Source organism: Chiloscyllium plagiosum, unplaced genomic scaffold, assembly GCF_037043375.1.
Source record: "Chiloscyllium plagiosum isolate Xiang-an unplaced genomic scaffold, Cpla_swu_hap1 HiC_scaffold_2, whole genome shotgun sequence".
NCBI classification, from domain to species: Eukaryota; Metazoa; Chordata; class Chondrichthyes; order Orectolobiformes; family Hemiscylliidae; genus Chiloscyllium; species Chiloscyllium plagiosum.
In genome coordinates this window covers 102820883-102842672 of record NW_028270140.1, presented here as the reverse complement: position 1 = coordinate 102842672, position 21790 = coordinate 102820883, and the positions used below count along the sequence as shown (strand labels likewise).

Below are 21790 nucleotides of genomic sequence, written 5' to 3'. Positions count from 1 at the left end.
GACACTTTGAACCAGTCTAAAGTTAGTCACCATTCAAAATGACCTGGAACCCTTCCCTTCCCTAGCCAGGTAATGTCTAAGTCCGGTGTTGACTTTCGTTGGAAAAGTTACACAATAAAAAAGTTTTTTAAACCTGTTCAAAGAAAGGCTTAAATATTTATGTTAATTAAATTCACATATAATGCTTGGATTTAAACAATATTAATATTTGCTTAAGGTAAAGTTTGGATCCAGACATTTGGATCCATATTACAAAGGAGGAAGTGCTGGATGTTTTGAAACACATAAAAGTGGATAAATCCCCAGGACCTGATCAGGTGTACTCTCCTGTGGGAAGTTAGGGAAGTGATTACTGAGACCCTTGCTCAGATTTTTGGATCATTGATAGTCATGGGTAAGGTGCCAGAAGACTGGAGACTGGTTAACATAGTGCCACTATTTAAGAAAGGTGGTCAGGACAAGCTAGGGAACTATAGACCAGTGAACCTGATATCAGTGATGGGCAAGTTGTTGGAGGAAATGTACATGTATTTGGAAAGGCAAAGACTGATTAGGGATAGTCAACATGGCTTTGTGTGTGGGAAATCATGATTTACTAAACAAACTTGATTGAGTTTTTTGAAGTAACAAATAGAATTGATGAGGGCAGAGTAGTAGACGTGGTCTATATGGATTTCAGTAAGGCAGCTGACAAGGCTCCTCATGGAAGGCTGGTTAGCAAGGTTAGATCTCATGGAATACAGGGAAAATTCGCCATTTGGATACAGATCTGTCTCAAAGGTAGAAGACAGAGGGTGGTGGGGGACGGTTGTTTTTCAGACTGGAGGCCTGTGACTAGTGGAGTGCCACAAGGATCGATGCTGGATCCACTACTTTTCGTCATTTATATACATGATTTGGATGTGAGCATAAGAGGTATAGTAAGTAAGTTTGCAGATGACACCAAAATTGGAGGTGTAGTGGAGAGAAGAAGGTTACCACAGATTACAACAGGATATTGAGTAGATGGGCCAATGGGCTGAGGAGTGGCAGATGAAATTTAATTGAGATCAATGCGGGGTGCTGCATCTTGGAAAGGCAAATCAGAGCAGGATTTATACAGTAGTCAGGTCCTGAGGAGTGTTGCTGAATGAAGAAACCATGGAGTGCAGGTTCATAGCTCCTTGAAAGTAGAATCGCAGGTTGATATGAAAGTGAAGGCGGCATTTGGTATGCTTTCCTTTATTGGACAGATTATTGAGTACAGGAGTTGGGAGGTCATGTTGCGGCTATTTAAGGTATTGGTTAGGCCACTTTTGAAATATTGCATGCAATTCTGCTCTCCTTCCGATCAGAAGGATGTTGTGAAACTTGAAAGGGTTCAGGAAAGATTTACATGAATGTTGGAGGTATTGAGCTAAAGAGAGAGGTTGAATAGGCTCAGGCTGTTTCCCTGGAGCGTCAGAGGCTGAGGGGTGACCTTATAGATGTTTATAAAATCAGGAGGGGCATGGATAGGGTAAATAGACAAGATTTTTCCCTGGTGTGGAGGAGTCCAGAACGAGAGGGCATAGGTTTACGGTGAGAGGGGAAAGATATAAAAGAGACCCAAGGGGCAACTTTTTCATGTAGATGGTGGTGCGTGAATGGGCTACCAGAGGAAGTGGCAGAAGCTAGTACAGTTGCAACATTTATAGAGTCATAGAAATATATAGCACGGAAACAGACCCTTCTGTCCAACTCGACCATGTCAACCAGATATCCCAACCCAATCTAGTCCCACCTGCCAGCACTCAGTCTCCAAACCCTTCCTATTCATATATCTATCCAGATGCCTTTTAAATGCTGAAATTGTACTAGCCTCCACCACTTCCTTTGGCAGTTCATTCCATACACCTACCATCCTCTGAGTGAAAACCTTGCCCCTTAGGTTTCTTTTATATCTTTCCCCTCTCACCCTAAACTTATGCCCTCTAGTTCTGGACTCCACCACCCCAGGGAAAAGACTTTGTATATTTATCCTATCCATGCCCCTCATAATTTTATAAACCTCGATAAGATCACCCCTCAGCCTCCGATGCTCCAGGGAAATCAGCACTAGCCTATTCAACCTCTCCCTATAACTCAAATCCGCCGACCCCTGGGACTGGAACATCATAGCAATTACAGAAACATGGCTCAGGAATGGGCAGGACAGGCAACTTAATGTTCCAGGATACAAATGCTACACGAAGGATAGAAAGGGAGGCAAGAGAGGAGGGGGAGTGGCATTTTTAATAAGGGATAGCATTACAGCTGTGCTGAGAGAGGATATTCCTGGAAATACATCCAGGGAAGTTATTTGGGTGGAACTGAGAAATAAAGGGATGATCACCTTATTGGAATTGTATTATAAACCCCCTAATAGTCAGAGGGAAATTGAGAAACAAACTTGTAAGGAGATCTCAGCTATCTGTAAGGGTAGTTATGGTCAGGGAATTTAACTTTTCAAACATAGACTGGGACTGCCATAGTGTTAAGGGTTTAGATGGAGAAGAATTTAAGTGTGTACAAGAACATTTTCTGATTCAGTACGTGGATGTACCTACTAGAAAAGGTACAAAACTTGACCTACTCTTAGGAAATAAGGCAGGGCAGGTGACTAAGGTGTCAGTGGGGGAGCGCTTTGAGGCCAGTGACCATAATTCTATCAGATTTAAAATAGTAATGGAAAAGGACAGACCAGATCTAAAAGTTGAAATTCTAAACTGGAGAAAGGCCAATTTTGACGATATGAGGGAAGAACTTTCAAAAGAAATCGAGGGTTTGTTTAAGAAAAAGAAGGAAGCATATGAAAGGTATAGACAGGATACATCGAGTGAATCCTTAAGGAGAAAGTGAGGACTGCAGATGCTGGAGATCAGAGCTGAAAATGTGTTGCTGGAAAAGCACAGCAGGTCAGGCAGCATCCAAGGAACAGGAGAATCGACGTTTCGGGCATAAGCCCTTCTTCAGGAATGAGGAAAGTGTGTCCAGCAGGCTAAGATAAAATGTAGGGAGGATAGATTTGGGGGATGGGCATTGGAAATGTGATGGGTGGAAGGAGGTCAAGGTGAGGGTGATAGGCCTGAGTGGGGGGGGGGGGGGGGGGCAGAGAGGTCAGGAAGAAGATTGCAGGTTAGGAAGCCGTGCTGAGTTTGAGGGATTTGACTGAGATAAGGTTGGGGGAGGGGAAATGAGGAAACTGGAGAAACTGAGTTCATCCCTTGTTGTCGGAGGGTTCCTAGGCGGAAGATGAGGCGCGTGAATCCTGAGAAGAGTATAAAGGAAGTAGGAGTATACTTAAGAGGGAAATTTGGAGGGCAAAAAGGGAACATGAGATAACGTTGGCAAATAGATTTAAGGAGAATCCAAAGGGTCTTTACAAATAATTAAGGACAAAAGGGTAACTCGGGAGAGAATAGGGTCCCTCAAAGATCAGCAAGGCAGCCTTTGTGTGGAGCCACAGAAAATGGGGGAAATAATAAATGCGTATTTTGCATCAGTATTTACAGTGAAAAAGGATATGGAAGATATAGAATGTAGGGAAATAGATGGTGATATCTTGCAAAATGTCCCTTTTACAGAGGAGGAAGTGCTTGAATGCCTTGAAACGCATAAAAGTGGATAAATCCCCAGGACCTGATCAGGTATATCCGAGAAGCTAGAGAAGTGATTGCTGGGCCTCTTGCTGAGATATCTGTGTCATCGATAGTCACAGGTGAGGTGCCAGCAGACTGGAGGTTGGCTAACATGGTTTCACTGTTTAAGAAGGGAGGTAAGGACAAGCCAGGGAACTACAAACCAGTGAGCCTGACATCGATAGTGGGCAAGTTGTTGGAGGGGATCCTGAGAGACAGGATATACATGTTTGGAAAGGCAAGGACTTATCAGGGATAGTCAACATGGCTTTGTGCATGGGAAATCATGTCTCACAAACTTGATTGAGTTTTTTTGAAGAAGTAACAAAGAGGATTGATGGGGGCAGAGTGGTAGATGTGATCTATATGGACTTCAGTAAAGTGTTCGACAAGGTTCCCCATGGGAGACTGGTTAGCAAAGTTAGATCTCACGGAATACAGAGAGAACGAGCCATTTGGATACAGAACTGTCTCAAAGGTAGAAGACAGAGGGTGGTGGTGGAGGGCTGTTTTTCAGACTGGAGGCCTGTGACCAGTGGAGTGCCACAAGGATCGGTGTTGGGTCCTCTACGTTTTGTCATTTACATCAATGATTTAGATGCGAGCATAAAAGGTACAGTTAGTAAGTTTGCAGATGACACCAAAATTGGAGGTGTAGTGGACAGTGAAGAGGGTTACCTCAGATTACAACAGGATCTGGATCAGATGGGCCAATGGGCTGAGAAGTGGCAGATGGAGTTTAATTCAGATAAATGTGAGGTGCTACATTTTGGGAAAGCAAATCTTAGCAGGACTTATACATTTAATGAGAAGGTCCTAGGGAGTGTTGCTGAACAAAGAGAGCTTGGAGTGCAGGTTCATAGCTCCTTGAAAGTGGAGTCGCAGGTAGATAGGATAGTGAAGAACGCGTTTGGTATGCTTTCCTTAATTGGTCAGAGTATTGAGTACAGGAGTTGGGAGGTCATGTTGCGGTTGTACAGGACATTGGTTAGGCCACTGTTGGAGGATTTAGAACATAGAACATAGAAGAATACAGCGCAGTACAGGCCCTTTGGCCCTCGATGTTGCGCCGATCCAAGCCCACCTAACCTATACTAACCCACTATCCTCCATATACCTATCCAATGCCCGCTTAAATGCCCATAAAGAGGGAGAGTCCACCACTGCTACTGGCAGGGCATTCCATGAACTTACGACTCGCTGAGTGAAGAACCTACCCCTAACTTCAGTCCTATATCTACCCCCCCTTAATTTAAAGCTATGCCCCCTTGTAATACCCGACTCCATACGCGGGAAAAGGTTCACACTGTCAACCCTATCTAACCCCCTAATCATCTTGTACACCTCAATCAAGTCACCCCTAAACCTTCTTTTCTCTAGTGAAAACAGCCCCAAGTGTCTCAGTCTTTCCTCATACGATCTTCCTTCCATACCAGGCAACATCCTGGTAAACCTCCTCTGCACCCGTTCCAGTGCCTCCACATCCTTCCTATAGTATGGCGACCAAAACTGCACACAATATTCCAGATGCGGCCGCACCAGAGTCTTATACAACTGCATCATGACCTCAGGACTCCGGAAGTCAATTCCTCTACCAATAAAAGCCAGTACGCCATATGCCTTCCTCACCGCACTATTTACCTGGGTGGCAACTTTCAGAGATCTGTGTACATGGACACCAAGATCCCTCTGCTCATCCACACTACCAAGTATCCGACCATTAGCCCAGTACCCCATCTTTTTGTTATTCTTCCCAAAGTGAATCACCTCACACTTAGCTACATTGAATTCCATTTGCCACCTTTCTGCCCAGCTCTGCAGCTTCTCTATATCCTGCTGTAACCTGCCACATCCTTCCTCACTGTCAACAACTCCTCCGACTTTCGTATCATCCGCAAACTTGCTCACCCAACCTTCTAACCCCTCTTCCAGGTCATTTATAAAAATGACAAACAGCAATGGTCCCAAAACAGATCCTTGCGGAACACCGCTAGTGACGGCACTCCATGAAGAAACTTTGCCATCAACTACTACCCTCTGTCTTCTTCCATCCAGCCAATTCCTAATCCAAACCTCCAACTCACCCTCAATGCCATATCTCCGTATTTTCTGCAGTAGCCTACCATGGGGAACCTTATCAAACGCCTTACTAAAATCCATATATACCACATCTACCGCTTTCCCCTCATCAACCTCCTTCGTCACCTTTTCAAAGAATTCAATAAGGTTTGTGAGGCACGACCTGCCCTTCACAAAACCATGCTGACTATCCTTGATCACATTATTCCTATCCAGATGTGCATAAATCCTATCCCTTACAATTCTCTCTAAGACTTTGCCCACAACAGAAGTGAGACTCACCGGCCTATAGTTACTAGGGTTATCCCTACTCCCCTTTTTGAACAAGGGAACCACATTTGCTATCCTCCAGTCTTCTGGCACTACTCCTGTAGACAAAGAGGACATAAAAACCAAGGCCAATGGCTCTGCAATCTCCTCCCTTGCTTCCCAGAGAATCCTAGGATAAATGCCATCAGGCCCAGGGGACTTATCTATTTTCACCTTTTCCAGGATTTCCAACACCTCTTCTCTACATACCTCAAAGCCATCCATTCTACTTATTTGTGTCTCAGTATTCACTATTTGAGCAATAGGGAGAGGTTGAATTGACTGGGGCGGCTTTTCCTGGAGTGTCGGAGCCTGAGGAGTGACCTTGAAAATGTTTGTAAAATCATGAGGTGCATGACAGGATAAACAGACAAGGTCTTTTCCCTGGGATCGGAGAGTGCAAAACAAGAGAACTAGATTTAGGGTACAAGGCAAAAAAATTAAAAGAGACCCAAGGTGTAACATTTTCACCATTAACTATATAAATCCTGCCCTGATTTGCCTTTCCAAAATGTAGCACCTCACAGTTATCTAAATTAAATTTCTTCTTCCACTCCTCAGCCCATTGGCCCAAATGATCAAGATCCCATTGCACTCTGAAGTAGCCTTCTTTGCTGTCCATGACACCTCCAACTTTGGTGTCATCTGCACAATTACTAACTATACCTTCTATGTTCACATCCAAATCATTTATATGAATGACAAAAAGTCATGGACCCAGCATGATCCTTCTGGCATACCAGTGGTCTGACCTCATCAATCCTCTTCGTTACTTCTTTAAAAAACTCAATCAAGTTTTTGAGACATGATTTTCTGTGCACAAAGCCATGCTGACTATCCCTAATCAGTCCTTGCCTTTCCAAATGCAAAGATAAAAGTTTTCAAAAATAAAAGAAAAAGGGCACAAATCCTTTGATCAACAAGAGAACACTGACGTGGTTTAAAATCTCATTCAAAGATGACACTTCAATATGGTAGCACCCCCTGACTAGTAGTCCACTGTCAACTTGCAACACGTGTTCAAGTCCAGGAGCACAGCTCGAACACAGATCCTTCTGATTCGTAAGTGACAGTACTACCACTGAGCCAAGGCTGGCAATATGGCAAACACTAATTTGGATAAACAAATATGTATATGACAAAACATATTAAAATTATTCTGAATAAAGTAAATAGTAAAGGAAGCCACTGACCCACAGACTGTACTGCTCCTTTGTTTAAGCTTTTGCTTGTCTTCTCCAAATTTTGGATATTTTTCCTCAGCTGTTGCTCACAAAGGTTTTCAATAATGAGATTGAGTTCATCTGTAATATTCTGTAAGTATGCATTATTGATAAATTTCAGTACTTTAGAATCCTCCACAAGTGTATGTAAAGCATACATATCTTGTCTCAGCATCGTACACATCGCAGGAATCACGTTTTCAAACCCATGAGCCACTTTGTCGAAACTGATCTCATCAGTGTTGGTCAAAACATTATTCTTCAGCATATTTTGTATAGATTTGCACTGGATACTTTGATATTTGGTTAGAACTTCAGATTCCGGGTACAAAAATAGGAGTTGCTGAAGACATTGTGCTTTGAATTGAATATTTGGAAGGACATCATTTATTTCTTGACAATTTTGAAGTTTATCCACTAAGAACCTACGCAGATGTAACCTCACGTCATCCCACATAGACAATGCATCAAGAGAGTCATTGAAGTCAACAGCATGAACTGAAGTACTGGAAGGAACATGAAATGAAGCTCCACATGAATTCAATGGAAACACAACACCACACTCAGTAGAGAGATCCAGGAGTAGCTGCAACACCTTTTCTTCTGAGCCTTCTTCTGTCTTCAGAAAGTGAAGCTTTCAGTAAAGAAAATAAGAGACGAGAAGAAATAATCATGGATAACTGTAGAACTGACATCAGTAGCAACCAGTTATTGTTTATTCTCAAAATACATAATAATATCAGAAGTAATCCAAAACAGATGCTGCACCCCCAACAAATTGAAGAATATTATTGAGTATAATGAGAATATATGTTGTACAATGGTTTTAAAATTCTTCTTCAGCTATGAATCCACAATTGATTTCCAGCAAAAAGTAATCAGTATATTTTGTATTATTTAATCTCTTGGTATTTTGACATAATATTCGCACTCTTGATAATAAAGATGCCATGGACTTTGGAGAAAGCAATTGACACAAGGGTCTTGATTTCTTTTGTGCACTTTTAAAAATATTATTTCATGGAATGTGGACATTGCTTCATCAACTAGCATTTACTGTCCATACCTCATTGCTCCTAAGAAGGTGGTGACAAGTCAGACATTTTTTCATATTTCTGATTGCATTAAGACAGTACAATCAATCAGTCACCCAATTACATTTTATTTTTTCTCATCCTTTTTTTCCCTCTGGTTTTTCTGTACACAAGACTTGGAATGAGTAAATATGGGTTCACTGTGTTCCTCTCACATATACACAGATTTAGCTGAGCTTTCCTCAGATATTTCTATTCTACAGCAGAATGCTGGATTTCACTCAGTGTCAGCACAATATTACACTGGTGAATCATAAGCATACCATGTCTCTTATTTCTTTGTCTAATATGCAAAGTATATGTTGATAAATTTGCTGGCCACAAAAGCATCAAGGCCTGGATTCTCAAAATGATGGAAAATGGGTGACAAGCTCAGAAACTGGAAGTCCCAACTCGAAACAAGGCACTTCCTAGTTTCGAATGCCAGATGGTTCACCTTTCGCATATGAGTGTTTCATGGAGGCATCTGCCCAACTGAACTAGCAGCTGCCACTCTCAGGTCAGATTTTGGTAGCCTAAGAGCATGAAACCCAGAGGGTACAGAATAGACCTGGTAAGAGCAGTTCTAAACTATCAAACTTCTTTGGATACTCAAGATACCCCTTTGGATATGGTCCAGAGGCATCTTTGGGGAGGTCAGGTTCTCTTTCAAGGTACAGGGACAAATAAGCATAAAACTGAATTTTCACCCTCATAGAGGCATGGATGAACCCTGCAGATACATACATTTGCACCACTGGCCACTTCCGGGTCATTTTTCTCGAGGTGAGATTGAGGAAGGAACATCTCCAAAAAACAGTCAATTAAGAGGAAATCACTGGAGTGGATAAAGAGTGGAGCTGGAAGAAGCACAGGTCAAGCAGCATCAGAGGAAGTGGGAAGTCGACGTTTCAGGACAGAACCTTTCATCAAGACTGGGAGAAGGGAAGGAGGCTGTGAAATAAATACAGGGACAGAGGGTGGGGCTGGGCAAATGGTCAGTGGAATTGTGATAAGTGGACACAGATGGGAGGCAGTTGTGATTGGTCAGTGGAAAGAGTAGAGCGAATAGGTGGGAAGGAAGTTGGACAGGTAGGGTCAAGTTAAGGGGACAGGATGGAGGAGGCTGTACTTCGTATGAGCTGGGGAGATTTGGAAGCTGGTGAATTCTAAGTTAAGGCCACATGGTTGAAAGCTCCCGAGGCAGAAGATGAGGTGCTCTTCCTCCAGTTTGCATGTGGCCTTGAGTTGATGGTGGAGGTGACTCAGGACAGACATGTTGACAGGGAAGTGAGAGGGGGAGTTGAAATGGATGGCGACTGGAAAGTGGTGTTGATTGGAGTGTACAAACCATACATGTTCCCTGAACCAGTCTCGGAGTTTGCGCTCGGTGTCTCCAATGTGGAAGAGACTACGTCGGGAGCAACGAATGCAATAAGTCAGGTTGGAAAAAATCTCTGCTGATCTTGGAATGATTCTTTGCGGCCTTGGATACATGTGGGGTGGGGAGGGAAGAGGAGGAGCATGTTTTGCACCTCCTGCAACTGCAGGAGAAGGGTCCAGGTGTGGTTGGTGGGGAGAGGAGTCGTGGTGGGAATGGTCCCTGCAAAAAGCTGATCGGGATGAAGAGGTAAATATCATTTTGGCGTTGGGGTTGGGCGGGGGGGGGGGCAGGGGGGTCAGACTACAAGTGGCAGAAGTGTTGAAGGATGATGTGTTGGACTTAGAGATTAATGGGGTGGCATTTGATGACCAGGGAGTCTCTTCCCTTGTTGTGATTGAGGGAGGTTTTCTTTGAGGGCAGAGGTGCAGAAAACAAAGGAAATGCGATTGAGGGCGTTGTTTGATCATGGGGGAGGAGAAATTTTGGTGGTTTAAGTTGGAGGACATCTGGGGTATCCTGGAGTCAAATTGCTCATCCTGGAAGCAGATACAGTGGAGGCAAAGGATTTGGGAGTATGGGATCACATATTTGTGTGGGGGTGGGGGGAGGAGGAGGTGTAATCGAGGTAGCTGTGGAAATCAGTGATTTTGTAATAGATGTCGCCACTCAGTTGGTTTTGGATGTAGGTTTACTCGCTGAGCTGGAAGGTTCATTTCCAGATGTAGCTAACATCTTCAGTGGATCTTACTAGTATCCTTACATACAGATGAGGAAGGACACCACTTTGACTCGGCCAGCACATCCATCTTAGGACAAGCCAAACAAAGACACGCACGAGAATTCCTAGAAGCGTGGTATTCCAACCGGAACTCTATCAACATAAACAGAGTTCAATCCCATCTACCACCCCCTGAGAAAAGGAAAATGAAGTGAGACTTCACCACAGTAAATAGCGTCACCACAGGAAATGATATCACCAACCCAAAGAAACTCAAACATATAAACAAGAAGCAGGAATTATCAGCAGTGCTTCGTCTGAGGCCCACTGAAGATGTTACCTAGTAGGGTGACGATATGTCTGGAAACGAACCTTTCAACTCAGCAAGCAAACCTACATCCAAAACCTCAACCTGAGCTACAAATCTTCTCAAAACTCACTCAGTTGGTTGCCGGAGATGGAGACGGAGAAATGCAGGAAGGGGAGAAAGGTGTCAGAAATGGTCCAGGTGAATTTGAAGTTGGGTGGAAGGTCTGGATGAAGTGGAAGCATGTAGCAGAGGAAAGGTGGGGCATGGTGCCAGTGTAACTACGGAAGAGGGAATTGTCCATGTACCCATAAAGAGGGAGGCACAGTTCAGATATGGGTACCCATGGCAAACCCTCCGGTTTGTTGGAAGTGGGAGGATTGAAAGAAAAAGCTGTTATGGGTGAGGATCAGTTCCGCCAGGTGGTTGACAGTGTCAGTGGAGTGGGACTGGTTGGTCTGCAGGAGAGGGAGAGACAAAGGGCCTTGAGGTGGGGAGTTCCTGGCCGAAAGGGGATTGTCCTGGACAACAGTGTTGAGGTAAGAGGAGTTGAGTTCAGTGGGGAAGGAGCAGGCAGAGACAGTCAGTCAACCGGGGCAATCAGGTTATGAATTTTGGGGAGAAGATAGGGGGAGTTAAGGTGAGGACAGTCCCACTACTACAGCTATTATGGGACAGGGGCAGAGCGGGTAACAGAGTGCTGGCCGCCACATAATATTAATTTTCAAGAAAACCTTTCCACTTCGTTTGAACATTTAAAAAACAGTAAATCTTATTTACCAGTGCTTTAAGAAAGTTTGTCAGCTGATCACATGGAGTGGTGAATGGTTTAACACAGGACATATTGTAATTGCTTAACCACTGTAAGCTGTCACCAGTGTGCTGTAGTTTTCCTCCCATACATAGCTTAGTAAGATCTGATTGCAGCTCCTTCATAATCTGCTCAATACTGAAAAACAAGAGTGGAGAACTATAAGGAACAAATCAAATGAAACATTTTTATAAACCAAGGCTATGCAAAAGGAACAACAATGTTAACACCTTGGGCAAGCAATAAAATTGTGTTTTGATCCTTTCATAAAGAAAATATAGATGATGGAGGTCATTTGCCTCAAGTTTACCCTTTCATCTATGATTATCCCAATCACAGTATTAAATAAACTGTTGATTAGATCTACCATTTCAAATTACACTGTACTAGTTGGAAATAATTCCAGCTACCTGCTAAGTTTTGTATTTGCACTTCTTTTCACATAAGACTTTTTACAAATGTGTAATTATCTATTTCTTGCCATCCTTGCTACAACTTGAAAAAGGTGCTACAAATTAAACTTTGCTATTCAATTTAGTATTCTGAAACTGGAAGATACATAGATGATAATTAGCCCATTTCAATGAATGCCAAAACAGACTGCTAAAATTCAGTACGAACTTCTGATAAAACCCACTCAATCCCAGGAATCGCAGTACTGCCCTCTTTGCTAATGGTATGGGAAATGCCCCGATAGGCTTTGTTTTCACATCCCGTGGGGGCCATCTGTCTATGTCCAATGACATGGCCCAGGATTGTGACTTGGGTTCTTGTGAACTCACTCCTCGCCAGGTTTATCACCAAACCCACTTCCTGAAGTCGATTTAACAATTCTGATAGATGCTGCAAATGTTCCTACCACATGTCTAGCCAACTCATTGCTCTCATTAATCTTACCCTAAACTTTGACACGTAATCCAAAAATGTGGTGTCTGAGCTCTGACTCACCAACTTCTCCTTAATTAATTTCAGTGGTCCGCTCACCTGAGGCTCAAAACCTAATGCAAACAGACTGAACTTGGAAGTTTCCTTTGGAACATCCCTAAATGCAAAAGTACAAATGCCATTCCTTTATCTCAACCCTCTGGATAGTATGGACTATAAGCCCTCAACATAGTCTTTAAAGTTTGTCGCTACCGTTCTAATGTTTCCTGCTATCCTGGAAGGTGTACAGTGGAATTGAATTGTTTATTCGTAAGCTATCCATAACTTCTTTGAATAACTTTAATGTAAAACTTGACCCTTGATCCAATTGTATCTATGGGTTGTCCATATCGAATTAAAAAAAAGTAAATCTTCTATAATACTTTTTGCTGCGATACTGCTTAATGGAATTTTTTAGATTAGATTAGATTACTTACAGTATGGAAACAGGCCCTTCAGCCCAACAAGTCACACCGACCCGCCGAAGCGCAACCCACCCAGACCCATTCCCCTACATTTACCCCTTACCTAACACTACGGGCAATTTAGCATGGCCACTTCACCTAACCTGCACATTTTTGGATTATGGGAGGAAACCGGAGCACCCGGAGGAAACCCACGCAGACACGGGGCAAATGAGCAAACTCCACACAGAGAGTCGCCAGAGGCGGGAATTGAACCCAGGTCTCTGGCGCTGTGAGGCGGCAGTGCTAACCACTGTGCCACCGTGCCGCCCATAATCTCATAGACACATTCATTTTGATCAACAAATACTGATTCCCACTTTTTTTTTGTTTTAGGTGCAGGTCTAACGCAATCATTTAAAACTTTTACAAAAGGTTCCTCAAATGCGGGAATGTGTGAGAAAGGTGTTGGTTTTATCACTGCCTGAGGTTTTCGACTTACCTGACACATATGAAATGTCTGGCAAAATTCAACATCCTTATGCAGTCCAGGCCAATAAAAGGAATTTGGCTTGAGTTTTATTTACTCCCAAATGACCTCTTACTGGTAATTCACGTGCCAACTGCAACACCTTTTTATAATCCATCGGTAATACAACTTGATGAACTTCTGCCGATTTCTCATCCACTTGAATATGTGATGTTCTCCATTTCTTCATCAAGATGTCATTTTTCAGATAGCAACATTCTGGGATATACTCAAATTCTTCCGTGTATGCTTTTTGATATAACTGTTTTAATTTTTCATCTTTCTATTGTAATTCGGTTAATTTCTCTGAACTACAAACATCCACTTTGTACTCCACCTGTTCTGGTTTTCTTCTTAGCCATTTGATCAAATGCACTCCAACTTCCTCAACTTTATTCTTCGATATTTCCTCTTCCTCAACCTGTGGCTTTTGCAACCTTGTTGCCACACAGTCAGGAAAAATACCAGGACATGCTTTCTGTAATACATCAGTTGCCTGATTTTCAACTGACTTTTTTCAACTCACTCCCACCTGTGATTTAGTTATACCATTACCAAGGTAAAACTGGATTCCTAAAACTGAGAATTTCTCCGTTAGCCATACCACCACTTCATCACTTTTCACCGAAGTCTCCAATCTCACTTTATAGTATGGAGACTTCTCGTCTCACCATGAATACCACATATTACCGCATTTTCTGGCAATATTCTTTCTAAATTACATATCTCCCCATCTCTCATCATCAAAGACTGACTTGCTCCCATGTCTCTTAAGATTTTAATTTAATTACCTATTCCTCCTGGCATACATGAGTGAACTTTACCTTCATAACTATGTTCTTTAAAGAGATCTGGCACTTTCTTCTCAATCAACCCTTGATCAGTCGTACATTATTTTGCAACGTTTTATCTTCCATTGTGCTTTCCTTTACCACTTCAACAAATCTCACTGGCTTCACAGTGTTTTTTCTAAACCATCTTTACTATGACTTCATGTGGCCCACTTTACTGCAATGAAAATACCTGAGCTTTTTTTACTTCTCTTCCCCCTCATGGGTTTCTTTTTTGCCCTGCAGTAAATTATCTGAAATGAAATCTCCTTTTCCCTTACCATCTGAGGATTTCTCTTTTCCCCGACTTCTAACACTCACAAACTAAAATTGATTTTTGAACCAAATCATGATCATCTGCTATTTCCGCTGCTAATTTTGCAGGTTAAACTCTCTGAACTTCCACACGAGTTCTCACTACTTCAGGAAGTGAATTTTTGAACTCCTCCAAAATAACAGTCTCTCTAAGAGCGTCATATGTTTAAATTATTTTCAATATCCTTATCTACCTATTAAAATTACTTTGTTTAATTCTTTCAAACTCAATATACATTTGACTAGGGTCCCTCCTTAGATTCTCGGAAGTGTTGTCTATAGGCGTCTGTTACTAGCTCACATGCACTTAAAATGGCTTTCTTCACCTGATTATATTTCCCAGATACCTCTTCTGATACTCATTCAAATATCTTTTTGACTCTACCTACTGAGTTTGAATCAAAAATACCCTCATGATCGTTGGCCATTTCATGTGTTTCGCCATTTTCGAAAATGAAAAAGGCTTCTCCAACCTTCTCATCACACGAAGGTAACGCTTGTTTAAACAGATCCCCACCAGGCCTCTGGTTATGATGTGTTTGCTTGTCATCATTATTCTCCTCACTAAGCCGACCTTCTACCTTTGCTTCTGCCCTTTTCAGTCAACTTTCCTGTCCAATTGCCAACTTCCATTACTTCTTTCTGCTTTTCTTCTCTCTCTTTCTCCTTTCTTCTGGTAGGGCTACTCTTTTCATTTTTGTTTTCCTTTCCTTGAGCTATTCTCTCTTTCTGTTGTTCCTCTGCCTTAAATCGTAATTCAAACTGTTTAAATGTACTTTTCATGCTTAAGCTCCTCCATTTTCAATTGAATTTTAACCACTTCCAAAGATTACGATGGCATTTCTGGCAACTGTAAATGCTGCATGATTGCCACAACTATTTCCTCTTTTCTCACAGACTCAGGCAACTCAAACTTCAGCCTGTCTGCAAATTTGGAAAGCTTTGCCTTGCTCACTTTCTCTAAAACGCCTGAAGTTATTTCTTTCATCCCATGAAACCCTTACTGCCTGAAAGAGCCATTATTACACAAGGCCCACCCTGGTTAAACCAACTGAATTCAACAGCTGAAATAAAAGACCCTAACACTCACCAGTCCTTGTCTTTGAGTCCAATAATCCTAAAATCCAATCTGGATTAGAGATTTTGATCCTGTGAAGAGATCCAGTTTGTTAAGGACCAGATCAGAAGGTTGCCGAGACTCTAATTTCGCATTTCAAAGGTAAATCTAAAGTGCTGTGTTCCAGATGCAATTCAATTGGTCAAACTATTCCATGTTAAGCACATTGATTTAAACACTCTAATTAAAATACAACAAAAAGAAAGAAGAACTGAAAAAAATGCTATAAATCACAGTTGGTCAGGCAATATCCATGGAGAGCAAGCTAACATTTCAATTCTAGATAACTCTTCATCAGAGCTCCTAAAAGAAAGAGGAACTTGGAATAACTTAACTCTCTTGGAGAACATAGAATAGAATAGTAGATTATATTACCACTGAACAATAACTATTCCAATATAGTAACATCCCATAAACACGTTCTTGGCAAAAGGCAAATTCAGAAAAACAGCACTGTCTCACATTTAAATCCAGCAGCCCAGAGAAAAACCGCCGAGAAAACTTGGGGAGTGCAGCAGCCAGGAGAGATTACTGCTTTCTGACCCTGCTGAGACACTAGCAACCGTTGCTGAAGAAACTAAAAATTCTGGTTCTATGAGAGCTTGACCCCACCCATTCAGGCTGCTTCTATTGCTCTAACTCTTAAAACAAAAACCAAGGCCTCACAAGATGCTTACTCTGTGGTTTTGGTAGACTGCTCTGTATCTTTGTCTTAAAACCTCACTTAGAGTCATAGAGATGTACAGCACGGAAACAGACCTTTCAGTCCAACCTTTCCATGCTGACCAGATATCCCAACCCAATCTAGTCCAACCTGCCAGCACCCAGCCCATATCCCTCCAAACCCTTCCGATTCATATATTCATCCAAATGTCTTTTAAATGTTGCAACTGTACTAGCCTCCACCACATCCTCTGGCAGCTCATTCCATATACGTACCACCCTCTGTGTGAAAAAGTTGCCCCTTAGGTCTCTTTTATATCTTTTCCCTCTCACCCTAAACCTATGCCCTCTAGTTCTGGACTCCGCCCCCACCCCAGGGAAAAGACTTTGTCTATTTATCCTATCCATGCCCCTCATAATTCTGTAAACCTCTATAAGGTCACCCTTCAGCCTCTGATGCTCCAGGGAAACAGTCCCAGCCTGTTCAGCCTCTCCCTATGTCTTAAATCCTCCAACCCTGGCAACATCCTTGTAAATCTTTTCTGAACTCTCTCAAGTTTCACAACATCCTTCCAATAGGAGGGAGACCAGAATTGCATGCAATATTCCAACAGTGGTCTCACCAATGTCTTGTACAGCTGCAACATGACCTCACAACTCCTGTACTCAATACTCTGACCAATAAAGGAAAGCATATCAAAAGCCTTCTTCACTATCCTATCTACCTGCGATATCTACCTCACTTCAAAAGAACCAGGACCAAATAACCTCTTAAAGCCACAGCATCATCACATCATCACAATGTAGAGTTGCATTTGGGGCAAAGGGGATCTAACGTCATCTAAGGTCAAGTTGGAAATACAGATCACAGTTCAGCATATCAATAGATTGTTTTAAGCTAATTACGTGATCATTTTAATTCCATATTTCACATCCAATGCCTGGTAGCCAATATGATAAGGATAGGAACATTGGACATAGAACCAAATTACCTACTCTTACACCTAAAAGCAGTTCCACCATTCAACAAGTTCAAGGTTGATATGGGTGCAACTTAATTCCACGTTTTTGCCTCATAATCCCTTATCTGTCAGAAACCTAACTCGGCACTGAAAAAATTGAATAAATGTACCAGCCTCTACTGTTGCTGCAAAACACCACATTCCTCATAAGAACAACTCTCAGAAAAAATAAATTTTCGTCATCTGTCTGAAAGGTTCTTACTAAATTCAGAGCATTATAGAGTTATGCAGCATGGAAACTGACCCTTCAGTCCAACTCATCCATGCCAAACAGATATCCTAACTGATCTAGTCCTATTTGCTAGCTTTTGGCCCAGATCTCTCAAATCCTTCCTATCCATATGCCCATCAGATGCCTTTCAATATTGTAATTGAACTAGCCTACATCACTTCCTCTGGCAGCTTGTTTCATCCACAAAACTAACTTCTTCCTGGGATTTGACCTATCAAGACCACTTAGGATCTTATATGTGTTTTCGTAAGATTATCTTCAGCTCTTCTGAACTCCAACTGGGATTAGGCTCAAGCTAATCAACCCTTCTTCCTAACATCATCCCAGGAATGAGAATCTTTTCTAACCTGTTTCCAGGAGGAGATCAAAACTATACTTAACACTCCAGATTGGTCTCACCAAGGCCTAGACAGCTGCAACAAAATTTCCTTATTTTTATATTTATTCCAGTGGCAACAAATTACAGGTCATTCTGGTATTAGGCACATTTCATTAACTCGAATTTGCTGTAATGCGACTGATTAACTGTGGACACAGTTTCTAAAGTGCAAACTTTAAAATGTGTGTTGGCTGTAATATGATTACATCGCCAACACTTTACGGACTGTTTTTAAAGTGCGATTTTTCTGTAATGTGGGGTTGTGCAAGAACACAACCATTGCATATAAAAAGAACTATATGTAGAGCATTTAATTTGCCTTCCTATTCACTTCCTTTACCTGTACACATACACGTTACAATTCATATACCAGGACTCCAAGATCATTTTGAACCTCATTTCGCTGTTCTACATTTCCTGCCAAAGCGAACAAGTTCACACTTTCCCACAGCATTATCAAACTACCAGATTTTTGCTAATTCACTTATCCTGTCTCTATCCCTTTTTGGAATCTCTGTCTCTGTCTGATAATTTGTTTTCATGTCTAACTTGCTGTCAGCAGCAAATTTGGTCCCTTCATCCGTGCCATTTATAAGTACTGCAAATAGGTGAGGCCTAACACTGATCTCCTTGAGACGGTGTCTCAGTATTGACTCTGATGTGCTGCTTGGAAACAATAATAATCTGATTTAATGTTTGGAGTTATTTTTGAAAATATTGATCATGTTTTACGAACGTTTCTTTTCACTATTTTAACCCATCCATTAAACTAACAGGTAATAAAGTATCACAATTGCTCACAAGTTGTCTACTACAATACCAATATATAAATAAAACTCCAAAGTAGCTCATGATTTTTGTTGCTTTTACTTCTTAAGTCAGTTATTGAATTCATTGATAATGTTTGATTTAAAAAGATCATTTTCTCATAATGCCAATTTCCATTCACCCTTATAATCGTAAAAACATAGAGAAATAAACATGAAATACCTAATCATATAGTTTAATTAAAAACAGCTAGGATCAAAATAGTAACTAAGATGCAAAACAAAATCAATTGGACAAGTACTGAAAAGTACTTCGACAAATGGGCTGGATAAAATACCAACTAAAATTGGGAAGAAGGATTTTAAAAGGAGCTTAATAAGGTAAAATTTAAATACACTGAAATTGATACTTCAACAGAATCAAAGACCCTTTTCTGAAATCTGAATAGATAAAATGAAAACAAAACCACACCGCTTGTGGCCCAATTAGTCACACAGAGGTACAGCCATTGAGCGACTTTTGTCACTGTGTGGGTGAGGCACATGATTTCACAGATCCCCCAGCTTTTCAAATTCTTTGTCAAAAGGTTTTCATTGTATGCAGCCTCAAATCTCTAATTAGAAAATATATAATGAATTTCATGAGGAAGTCAGATTCAAGTAAATCTTAAACTATAGAATCTACATACTAGCTACAGACCTAAGTCAACTTTACAAAATCAGCAGTTTCAGTAATTTGTTTCCAATACTGAGAAGAGAATTTGACAGCTAAACTTCAAAGGACCATACCTGTTAAATGTAGCAGCAGAAACTTAACTTTGAGCTTAGGTCCTTTGCTTCACAAACATAGTTGGAATTTGCATGAATTAATTTTATTTTATTGACATCTCAGCAGATATTGTCTTATTCTTGAGAAAAGATGATGCACAAACTTTCCAAAGTTTTGTTTTGAACAACTATTTTATTCAGAATACGTCATAATGCACAAGAAAAATGTTTGAGCAGTTCTTCCAACCGAAGTCGACTGAGTTACATATCTAACTCTAGTAATAACTATTGAGAGCGACTATAGTTGCCTTGAAAGTGTTAATCGTCAACCTGCAGAGTTTATCAACTGAAAAGACTTCCACTCCATTCAATTATGCGATCATCCACATCAAATTCTGGATGTCTGAGCCACAAACCTAGGAGCAACCATGATTCTTGAATGTCAGAAAACTTGCCTCTTTCCAAGGTTCTTGAGCCATATAGGAGTCTTTTCTAAACTGCTTCTAATAGGAGACCAAAACAATATACAACACTCCAGGTGTGTTCTCTCCAAGGCCTGGACATATAGGAATGGCCACTGTGACACGTGTTCGCTCTTCCAAACACGGCTTGTGATACCTTTACAATACCGTCAGAATGACAGACTATTAAAATAAGTTGTTCATACTTTTACAAGGGCCATAATGAAACAGACTCTGGATTAGAGGTGCTGGAAGAGCACAGCAGTTCAGGCAACATCCAAGGAGCAGCGAAATCGACGTTTCGGGCAAAAGCCCTTCATCAGGAATAAAGGCGGTGAGCCTGAAGCGTGGAGAGATAAGCTAGAGGAGGGTGGAGGTGGGGAGAAAGTAGCAGAGAGTACAATAGGTGAGTGGGGGAGGAGATGAAGGTGATAGGTCAGGGAGGAGAGGGTGGAGTGGATAGGTGGAAAAGGAGATAGGTAGATAGGACAAGTCATGGGGACAGTGCTGAGTTGGAAGTTTGAAACTAGGGTGAGGTGGGGGAAGGGGAAATGAGGAAACTGTTGAAGTTCACATCGAAGACCTGGGGTCGAAGTGTTCTGAGGCAAAAGATGAGGCGTTCTTCCTCCAGGCGTCTGGTGGTGAGGGAGCGGCGGTGAAGGAGGCCCAGGACCTCCATGTCCTCAGCAGAGTGGGAGGGGGAGTTGAAATGTTGGGCCAAGGGGCGGTGTGGTTGATTGGTGCGGTGTCCCGGAGATGTTCCCTAAAGCGCTCTGCTAGGAGGCGCCCAGTCTCCCCAATGTAGAGGAGACCGCATCGGGAGCAACGGATGCAATAAATGATTTTCGTGGATGTGCTGTCCCCATGAGAACACTCCAACCCCAGGGCATCAATGTGGACTTCAACAGTTTCCTCATTTCCCCTTCCCCCACCTCACCCTAGTTCCAAACTTCCAGCTCAGCACTGTCCCCATGACTTGTCCGGACGTCCTACCTGCCGATCTCCTTTTCCACCTATCCACTCCACCCTCTCCTCCCTGACCTATCACCTTCATCCCCTCCCCCACTCACCTATTGTACTCTATGCTACTTTCTCCCCACCCCCACCCTCCTCTAGCTTATCTCTCCACGCTTCAGGCTCTCTGCCTTTATTCCTGATGAAGGGCTTTTGCCCGAAACGTCGATTTCGCTGCTCCTTGGATGCTGCCTGAACTGCTGTGCTCTTCCAGCACCACTAATCCAGAATCTGGTTTCCAGCATCTGCAGTCATTGTTTTTACCACCATAATGAAACAGACTACAGGCTTTCTTAAGATGAAGTTTTGAAGCTTGGATTGCTCCAGCAGAAATATGATATAGCCCAGAAAGTATGTCCCACATCATTGTGCCCTTCACAATTGGACCCAATTGATAGTCAGGATATTGAGCAGGAAGAACATCTATGACAGAGCATTGTTGTGTCCAAGAGGCCAGAGATAACCTCTTTAAAACACACCTATAGGTCAAATAAGTCTTATTTCGAATTAACTTAATAGTTTAGCATTACACTGGTAATCTTGCAACTAGGCCCTACTACATGCAAAGGATATGTGGATTTTGGTAGATTTGCAATCCTTGACTTTTTGTACTGCTGAATATCTTCCTTTCCATGTGAATGTATGCTTAATATCTTCTGGTGATTCCATTTAAAGTTTTATGAGAATGGTCTCAGGAATAAGAAATTTCAGTGAGAAGAGACTGAAGAGACTTTTCTTGGACAGAAAGAGGCTGACGGAAAATTTGGTACAGATTTTCAAAATCACGAGTGGTTTTGATAGAGTAGATAGAGAAATACTGCTC

General features: G+C 41.9%; 1 protein-coding gene across 7 annotated transcripts in view; it reads right to left on the bottom strand.

Annotated features, from left to right (window-relative positions):
- The window catches only part of kiaa0825 (KIAA0825 ortholog), a 423025-nt gene that overhangs the window by 371868 nt on the left and 29367 nt on the right, over positions 1-21790 (bottom strand). For all 7 annotated transcript variants that reach the window (XM_087999252.1, XM_087999265.1, XM_087999256.1 and 4 more), the window contains 2 exons: positions 11512-11680; positions 7220-7883 (listed from right to left, as the gene is read on the bottom strand). In XM_087999252.1, coding sequence (XP_087855378.1) covers positions 7220-7883; positions 11512-11680 — 833 coding nt within the window. The remainder of the gene's footprint in view (positions 1-7219; positions 7884-11511; positions 11681-21790) is intronic.